This window comes from Elephantulus edwardii, unplaced genomic scaffold (genome assembly GCF_000299155.1).
Source record: "Elephantulus edwardii isolate Elephantulus edwardi_28Jun2011 unplaced genomic scaffold, EleEdw1.0 scaffold00117, whole genome shotgun sequence".
NCBI classification, from domain to species: Eukaryota; Metazoa; Chordata; class Mammalia; order Macroscelidea; family Macroscelididae; genus Elephantulus; species Elephantulus edwardii.
Window position 1 is genome coordinate 6,786,167 of NW_006399867.1, and position 10,044 is coordinate 6,796,210.

The 10,044-nt window shown below is 39.4% G+C and overlaps 1 protein-coding gene across 2 annotated transcripts in view; it reads right to left on the minus strand.

The window, feature by feature from the left end:
• Nucleotides 1–5,606: 5,606 nt before the first annotated feature.
• Nucleotides 5,607–10,044, minus strand: part of CCP110 (centriolar coiled coil protein 110kDa) — a 28,600-nt gene continuing 24,162 nt past the window's right edge. Inside the window, exons 11-14 of one of the 2 annotated variants that reach the window (XM_006892660.1) lie at nt 9,475–9,537; nt 8,624–8,683; nt 7,999–8,084; nt 5,630–5,682 (exon numbers count right to left, since the gene is read on the minus strand). In XM_006892660.1, the coding sequence (XP_006892722.1) occupies nt 5,630–5,682; nt 7,999–8,084; nt 8,624–8,683; nt 9,475–9,537 (262 nt within the window). Of the gene's footprint in view, nt 5,683–7,998; nt 8,085–8,623; nt 8,684–9,474; nt 9,538–10,044 lie in introns of both variants that reach the window. The other variant, XM_006892661.1, reaches the window with a different exon arrangement.

A 10,044-nucleotide genomic window follows, 5' to 3' on the forward strand; every position in this document is an offset into this window, starting at 1 on the left:
ATGACCTTGGCCCCGTGGCCGCGGTCGGCCTCGCCCACCGAGACCCCGCCCCTCCGCGACCGCCATGATTGTGAGGGGCACGAGTCCTCCGGGACCCGTACGCTCTTCGGCGCCATATTTGTGAAGGGCAGGCGTCCGCGCTTGTCTAACTCCAGCGCCATGATTGTGAGGGGCAGTTGCCTATTTGTCCCTCCCCCACAACCCAAGCCCCGCTCTGATACGGGCGACTTAACGGCAATTACTCAAGATATACCATCTGCCGGCGCCATGAATACTCATTACTCTGTATAACCGCATCGCACAGATTCCTGGAACCATGAGGACCAGCCGTTAGCATCAAGAGCTGCCCTGCACAGCTTCCTGGCGCCATGATTGTGAAGGGCAGTGGGCGCTGCAAGCTGAGCCAGGCTGTAAACAGGCCGCCGGCGCCCTCTAGTGGTGGAAAAGGAGTCAGACACAGAGGAAATGGAAATACAAAGGGTTTGGGGCGGGGAAGTCTGAGATTCAAACTAAGTTTTGCAGCAAAGGCCAAGCTCTCCGCTGTGTGCATGACAGGAGATAAGCACAGCCAATATCCCTCTCCCATCACTAGCAACTTAGGTCTCTAAGGGCTGCCCTAGATCAATACTCAACAAATACTGGACAGTGTTCAGATGTGTTGTTCATAATAGTGTAGCTGTGAGTTGGACTTGAAAGCACTTTACAAGAATAACAAAAGATCAAGGATCAATGATCCAGCTTGAGGTGATTTTAGTATATGGTGTGAAATGTTGATCCTGTTTCAGCTTTCTCCAGGTGGCAACCCAGTTCTGCCAGAACCATTTGTTGAAGAGGCTGTCATTTCCCCATTTGATAGGTTTTATTTCCTTGTTCAATATTAGTTGACCATAGATTGATGGGTCCCTTTCTGGGTTCTCAATGAGGCACAAAGAGAGACTTGTACACTAATGTTCATAGCTGTGTTATTCATCATTGCAAGAACATGGAAACAGCCCAAATGCCCAACCAAAATGGAATGGATTAAGAAATTACATTCACACAATGGAATACTATGCAGCACACGAGAGCAATGATTTTTTTGTAAATTACTATCTAACATGGGAGGGACTGGAGGGCATTATGCTAAGTGAACTAACTCAGTCTCGTATGGACAAATACTGTATAAGACCATTATTGTAGAATGAGTATGAGGCTCCAAGGAGGGGAGCAGGAGCTTAATCAAAGGGTTGCACAATTGGATGAGGGAGGAGTGTGAACAGGAAAGGAGAAAGATTTGGTATGAAAAACAATGTACATGAACTTTGTATGTAAACCAGAATAAAATTTAAAAAAGAAAGAAAGCCTTTGCACAAGAGCTGGGACTCTGGAGTCCAAGCCTTTTAAATCATGAAAGTCTTATGTGGAAACAACCCACTCGTATCTCTGGAGAATTTGAACACTAGATAACTCAGCTGTGATTCAGTTCTGACTCAAGAGCAGTGGGAGGACTTGAAGTTTCTATGAAGCAGCCCTGGTGGTGTAGCCCATAATGTGCTGGCCAGAGTGAATCTGCCAGACGGGAGAATCTCCATGGAGGAATCACAACCTCTGAACCCTGACAGAAGGTCACTCAGACCAGAACTGACTCAATGGCACTGAGGTATTAGGTTCTGTAAAAGTGTCCTGGGAAAGAGTGCCTTACGTCTTGGGCCACTAACCACAGTTCAGTTCAAATCCACCAGTTGCTCTGCATGAGAGCTGGGCAACCTTGGAAACTGATGGCCGGTTGCCATGCATCAGAACAGACTTGTTAGCAGTAGGTATAGTTCTGAGGAGAGACATCATTTCAACTTCATCAGTTTCTTAAGGTTAATTTCCCATTCATCTTGATCCAGTGTTTTTCTTAACACTGCTTCTGTCTATAAGGAACCTCCTTCCGTAAGCCTCCTGAAGGCTGACAGAGAACAGTGGAGCAGCCAACACACAAAACTGTTTGTGCATAGCTGAAGACTGTAGTGGTTTTATAGCACTGTGGGTGTTTCACATGCATGAAATAGGGCTTCAGGCTCTGCACCAGGCACTTCTTGTGTTTCCTCTTCTCGAGAGGGATGAGAGAGACATGTTGGCATGCAGAGGTCACCACCGGAAAAGGCTGCAGAATTGTTTCAAGTAATGATTATTATTCATGTAAGAACTCCGGTGGCTAAATGAATGGTTAAAAGTGTTCAGCAGCCACTCAAAATTTTTTCTTCATGGAACTGAAAATTCAGTGACGTGCTTCTGTGAAAAACACAGCCTGGGAAATACTGTGGGGCAATTCTGCTGTGTCCCGCCGGGCCAGTCAGGATCCATTCAAGGGCACACAACAGAACAACTTGTGTTTTCGATGTGGCATCATCCAAAGATGACTTTTTGGGGACAGTAATCCTTGACAAGGAAGACAACTCTCTATGCCCAGAATCAGTCCTCAAGTTTTCAGTTCAAACCCCAATGTTTCAGTACATACCTGCTGTTGCCAACATAAACGTGTGGGAGTCCGCACCACAGAGTGGGTTAGGGAGCTGAAGGGAAGCCACAGGAGGGAGGCAATTTCCCACAATGTCCTAGGAATGTAAAATGCAACAGCTCAGTAACTGATCTGGGGAGCCCTGACTAGTCATACTGAATGAGAGGCAGTTAACAAAGTCAGCATTCTTTGTGTGTGTGTTAAATAATATATTTATTCTTACAGCAGATTTGTTTTCATTTTTATTTTTTTGTGCATGTACCGTCAAATCAGATCTGACTTCTCCAGCATAGCATCTGGTGGATTCGAACCACACACCTCTGGGATTGCAGTGTAGCTTCTTGCCACTAGGCCACCAGAGCTCCCTAGATTTTTTTGTTTTTACATTGTTCTTGGAAGCCACAGTGGAAGAGACTTCTTCCTTTAATTTTTTTTTTCATTTTCCACTAGTTTATTTATAAAATTCAAATACATTGTTTTCAAGAACAAATTCAATTTCCCTCACACCTCCCCCATCTAATTGTCCAACCCCATGATAAACCTCCCCTCCCTTGCACATCCTCATCCCTCTGCTTCCTTAAAGCGAGGCATAGACATGTGGAGCTCCTAAATGCAAATGGGTACCTCGGCCATGAGCTTCGACCTCAGTTCCCCCTTGTTTTCCTTCCTATTTGCCCTTTAGCAGATCTCTGGCTCTTAAGAAGCTGTTTCCAGGAAGTCCAGAGTGAAGGCTGCATGGTGGAGTGGACCTGGGGGAGGGATTGTAAAACAATGAAAGAATTTTTCTTTTACTTTTCAAAGAGGGTAGTGTACTGGGGGGAGGGGTGAGCAGGGAGAAAAGTACAACAATGAATGAATGGAAATCCAAAGTCTCTTTAAATTTTCATTGAAACAAAAAAAATTTTATACACACATACATATGTATGTATGTGTGTGTGTGTGTATATATATATATATATATATGAGAAGCTGTTTCCAGGACGAGTAATCTTCTGCCACCCAAAAAGTGCAATGTATGCTAACTCTAACTTAGATGCTGAACTAAACAAAAGTATAGGCTTTATATTAAATTATGGAATATCTTTTCATGAGAAAGAATACTGCTCCTCAGTTTAATTACTGAGCTTCTGTATTTTATATTCCCAGGGCATTCTAATGACATTCCAGGTGGCATTGCAATACTTATGTTTTAGCCCAGTAGTTTCCAATACCCATCATCTTAACAGTCCTTTCCTTGGCAAATAAAAGACCAAATATTTCCTTTAAGGTGAAAACTTTATTTTGCATTTGCCTAGAAGTAAACTAGTGAAAATGAAAGTATAAAAATAAATATCATTTACATTAATGAACATTCCAGTCAAAGTAAAAATAAAAAAAAATAACATATATAAATAAAATTTTATCAAAAGCACAAAACAGTGTCTGGCACTTCTTTGAGAAAAAGCTGTTAACATTAAAAAATGTGTAAACCACAAAAGCTTTTATCTTTAAATTAAAAACCAAACCAAACCAAAAGAAACTCCAACAACCACTCAACTTTTTAATCAAAAACTAGTTTTAACTTTCTCCAAAACCACTATTTCTTTTAGCTAGTTAGTAGACACACAACTTTTCACACCTATCCTCCTTGCTGGAGAGACTGACAACACGAGGAAGCTGGATGGATCCTGAGTTTGCAGAATGACAAAGCACAGTTTATCATCTTAAAAAGATATTCGTTCCTGTACTTTGCCTATAAATTAAAAAAAGAAAATCCCATTTTTTTTCTTACCATCCTCTAATCTTCCTGTTCACCCATTTTTTAAAATGGTACATGTTAATCAAGAAACAATAAAAAAGTTTATTCTTAAGAGGAGATAATTTTCTGTCTGGCCAAATGCAAAAGTTAAAATATGAAATTGAACCAAAACTGAAGAAAACAAGAGTCATCTCCAGATTCTTAAAAGGATATTAAGAAAATAGTTCAAATTTGCAGTTTTAAAATATCAGTATCTCTTTTAAAATTCAAGTTCAGAAAGATTAAATGTGCACAATTCCAATTTTATGTGAGAAGCATAAAGCCCTTTGTGGAAATGGTAAGATAAATTAGCAGTGACATCCTCTCTCACAGAATCATATTCCCTTGGTGACAGTCCTTGCTGAATATCTGAACATACTAGTGATAAAATAACAATAGCAAACTTGAGTGCCTCACAGTACAGTAGGACTTCATCTAGTTAGTATTACTACCCTACTTTAAAATCATGGCATAATTTTATATAGCCCTTTAGTCTCTCCTCCATCAAGCATGCTAAAAAAAGATTATGAAGAAATTAAGTGGACCAAACTAGAAGACAGAACCGCATGCAACATGTCATTCTTATTTTACAGAAATGGATGTAATAGTAAGCTCCTAAGTACTACTACACACACTCAAGAAGATTGTGCTATTTAGATTTGTTACCCACCAGAGAGCGATTCAAAAACCTAGTGGAAATACTTCTAACAGTACTGGGTAACATGTGTCAAACCTCATCTTTCTGTAAGACAACTAGTTGTTCATAGGAGCATGTCCTTCTGACCAAGATGGCAGCCCAACGCTCTTTTTGTGGTTAATGCCAGCAAGCATGTGTTTTATCCGCATGATGATACTGTAAGAATAGCAGGCTGAGAAGCTCATCAGTGCTTCAAGTTACAAAATCAGGGGAAAGCATTCTTCTGCAATTTCTTCTTGAATAGAACAGCAGGTAACTTCTCTGTCAACTCAGCAATAAGTATGCAGAGAAGAATGAAACTATGTTTAGAAATTTTTTGTCCCGTGTCATAGCTTTACAATATTTTCTAAAATAAATCAAATGTCCTTTAAGTTTACAAAAAGAGTTTCTGGACACACAAAACAAGTTGGTATAAGTTCAGCTCAGAAGCAATGACTCAACATGAATTTGTCTGCATCAACCTTCCCGGGAAGAGGAAGGTGGGAGAACGGCGTGGGAATTCGCCAGATCGATGAAATTATTCTGATACCGGCTCAGCCATCTGTCACACTTTGCCTAGGCAAACAGGGCTCAGCGTTAAATAACCATTTTTGGGGGGAGGGGCGGGGAAGATTTGGAAGAGAGGAGGAATAATATGCCTTTCTTCTTCATCCCAATGAATGCTGTCTTCTTAAATTGTCGCAACATTTGGCCGCTTTCTTTGGATTTTTCCTGCATATGCTCCTAAAAAGTAAAGCAATACTAGTATTATTTCTCAATGTTACATTTTCACTGTATTGCTACCATTTAAAGGCTGCTGACTGTACATCCCAGGCAGTGAGCTAAACGGCTTCTATTATCTTATTTAATCTTTATAGACTCTAGTCCTGAGGTACAAACTGTCGATGTCATCTCCAGTGTGCAGTCTAAAGCAGCAGAAGAATAGCTAAAGGAAACGTCCTGAGACCTAAGTGCACCTGACAGGCTTTTTTACAAAATCCTTTTGCATTATCACCTCCTGCTCTGGTTTAATTAATGATTTCTGAGTTTCTCTATAAAATTTTGAGTAAAACACAAAACAGCAAATAAGCATGTTTTAAAATATGCAAGATTAGAAAACGAAATTTAATTTGCAGTAACAAGAAATTAAACAAGTTTAAACGTTCCTCAGCAGACACCGTCGAGGTCTACGTGAGAATATGCTGGCCCACTTAACAAGAATGTGCCTTCTATAAATTGCTTGGTAACAGGTTTACTGTACATGTATAGCAAATCCAAGCACTGTTTCAAATTTGTGCAAAACACAATTCATGCTATTCAAAATCTAAGCAGCAAGCAAATAATGTTTTGATGGAGCCTTCTGTTAAAATTCACCATTAACAATCAATCTTCAACAGTCATAGATTATGTAAAAGGATAAAACTCTTCAGTTTCTATTATCTAAATATGCATTCATATAAAAAATCTTTAGAAAAAAAATTAAAAATCATTTTTGTACTTGTTTAGATACATATTCACTTGTGTTGATTTGCTAGTCAAATGCACTTGGATTTATTAATTTTGTTAAAGAGCAACTAAACCTCAATAGGTCTAAATTCTGAACCTCACTGTAACATTATTATTCAGTGACTCATCCTTACACTGTTGAGTATTACTGTGAATAAAAAATAAAACAAAAAAACAACTGAAAACCCAGTGTTGGTATTTGGCTATCAGTTCACAAATAACAAAAAGTGAAGATGAAGAGTATGAGAAAAGAACATGGAGGTATGCACGGAGGCAAATCGATACTGTTAGCAAAACAGGCCTTCTTTTCAATGATTTGCCAATTATCTAAAATTTACCAAATGAAGATGTGAAAAACTTGAATGTCTGAAAATTCCATGACTTCCCAAGCAACAAATCTGGTGACTGGTCTGAGTTCTCTCAAATGGTTAACTTTCAACCCAGTTAGAAGCAAGCAGGATTCTCAGTTATTCCCTTTAAAATGATTCCATTAGCCATCGCTGGTAATAACTTCTGAGAGATCATCTTTTACAATATCCTGTCTACAAGGCAAGCTTTTGAGTTTTCTTCCCTACAGATATACAAAATGCAAGTAATTATTTCAAAATGATGATCAGTATCTTATTCTCCCTTTGAACTGATGTGCACAAACATGAAAACATTTCTCAGGCAGTTTACTACCTCCTGTCTTGGGAGTCCATCATTCAGTAGTAAAATCTCAATTTACAGCCAATTATAAAGTAATGGGAAGATCAGAATTGATTAAAGATTTCATGCTGATTAATTTATATTTTTGTTAAGTGAGTAGAAAGTGGTATCGAGCGAAGAGTTCCTGAAATATTTCTACTGGATCACGCACCTTTTAGTTATCATACTGAAAGCTCTTACTTAATAAGCATACCCAGAAATAGTCAAACCTTTAGAGGTTTGAATTGGCTCAACCAGGCTTTTGTCTTCTAGCCACCATAAAATACAATCTTTCCCCATTTTTAAATTTCACCCTTAAATAATCCTCAAACAATGGCCATTTGGAGAGCTTTAGCTCACATTTTTTATTGAGCAAAGGATTAAGAAAAGAAAGCAAAACCCACCCCGTCCCTCTTGGCATATTCACAGGGGAGCACGTGGTCAGAGGCAGACAGTGTTCATCCCTTTTGAGGCAGGTCCAAAAATGTCTCTGCATTATGTCTCGCCAAAACGGAACAAGTATGTATAGATTTAAGCCAGTTCAGGCATCAGATGATATTTCACTCATTTATAAAAAGGTTTTCTTTAAGTAAACTTGGATAATCCTCCAAGTTTCTAGGATTAAAAGATAGATAATTTTTCCTAAAATTATGACAGAAATCAAGACTGGAGGCACAGCTGCACTGTGATCGCCTGACTTCGGTGAAATACGCAGGGGCCTGGTAACTGGCAGGAAGGACTGTGAATATGCCAACATTACAGCGGCCGGAAAGACAAGCAACAAAAGCCAAGTGTGCGGCCCAAGTTACGGGGCAGCTCGTGCACTTGCTTCTATGAACGGGCTTCGGGAAGGCGTTTTCTACACACCTGAAACAGGCGCTCTGCTAGGCACTCTGCTCTGTGAAGACTTCTGTCTATTTTGCACAACCCCCTTCACTGATGTCTTAGGGGTTCTAGTTGAATATAAAAAAGGCAGTAAGTCACTTGCATTAAGATTCAACATTCATAGAAAGCAACTACACTGTCTCAACAGTTCAATGCACAAATAAGCCTGAAAACAATTTGGGTCTCATGAATGTGTGCACAGGAAGAAAACAAAACTATCCTTTTGCTTCAGCAAACTGTCACCATTGGCTCATACGTCATTTGATAATCACTGTGACGACATTAAACTTACAATAGGGATTTTGATTCGAGTATGAGTAAAATGGTATGAAGTGGATGGTAAAAACATGCCAACACAAGACAAAAACTAAAGTATAATACACAACAGTACACCTAGAGGGTCATCTGAAGACAAAAGAAATCTGGAAAAAAAACTTTAATTTTTCTGATGATATTAAAAATCGCGTATTTGAAAAACAATTGTTCTCTATATAATGAAACTGATAATTTTTCCTGTCAAAACTAATCTTTGCTAGGTATTTATTTATTCTTCAGAACTCTCCTTGACTGGAGGGTTCTGATACATCCCTGTGTGTGGCATTCTTACCCTTGTCTGGTAAGCAGTCTGTGTATAGGTGCATTCTGTCCCTGGTTTGGCTGAAGGACTCTGTTGACGAAGTAAATGAAAGATTAATTCCAAAGGATAACAATTTCATCCTCCTCCTCCACTTTTCACTGATGAGGTAGAAGGCACCTATGCAACAACAGAGCCACTACACTGCCACAAAGCAATGCAGCGTATCCATCATAATACTTCTGTTTTGGTGAGCTCTGGTGGCCTCGTGGCAAGAAGCAGCACTGCAATCCCAGAGGTATGTGGTTTGAATCCACCAGATGCTCTGCTGGAGAAGGAGGGGCAATATCCTCCTGTACCAGTCAGATTTGATTTGATGGTACCACATACACAAAACAATAATAATTAAAATTTAAAACACACTTCTATTTTGCTCATCAAGAGCCTAAACCTGAGGTTGTTGCCAGAACGAGCTGGCCAACTTAACCATTAACCGATTCTGCCTTTAGACACTGTATTTATATTATAAAAGTCAACTTTTCTTCTCAGGGATCTGAGAGAAGAAAAATACTACTTTTCTTTACGTGTGGAAATCAGATGAGTAAATATCAAAGTCCTCTGGGCAAAGGATAAAGGGCGCTCAAATGTCAACCAGAGATAGTATATGCTGCAGACGGTTCCATCAACATCTGGTCTGCCATGTGACCAGCCCCAGGACCAGGTGTTGGCTGATGTGGATCCTGTGGCCACAACCGTCCAGCTCAGCAGGGACTGTTCTATTGATGAAGAACAAAGCCAACAAAAACAAGCTTGGGATTTATTACCATTTCCTTTGATAAAGAAAAGAACCTCTTACTGAGACGGAGTGATTTTTTTTCTCTCACCTTGTTTCAGAAGGATTTTGTTTAACGAGAGTTTTCTTATTTGGCATTCCCATCTCAGCAGCTCTAAGGCAACATAAGGACACAACAACGTATTCCGAAGAGCAGACAGGAAAGAGAAAGCACGTTTATAAATGTGATACAGCAGAGGAACAAACCAGCATTTAAAAATTAGCACACTACTCAGAGACCTGCAGCAAATATACTAAAGAGCATTTTCATTAGACTTTCTTTCCATTCCCTCCTCCCCCCACCATTAAGTCTTTGGGATATCAGAGACAGAATATATTTAAGAAATAAAATTAAACACAGAATGTGAAGACTAATTCTTTTTCAGATTTTTTTTTGATTGGCTATCAATTACACAAACTGAGTGTTGATAAACTTAGTACTTAACTAACTTAGTACTTATCGAAGAGTGAAATCAGATTCTACTACCTGATTTTAATTACAACTTTTACGTAAAAAAAAGGAATTCCTGGAATGGGAAAAAGCCCCGAATAAGCAAAGCACTCCTTAAGAATAGAAGAACGGTAGGAGGTATCTCACTCCCTGATTTCAAATCCTACTACA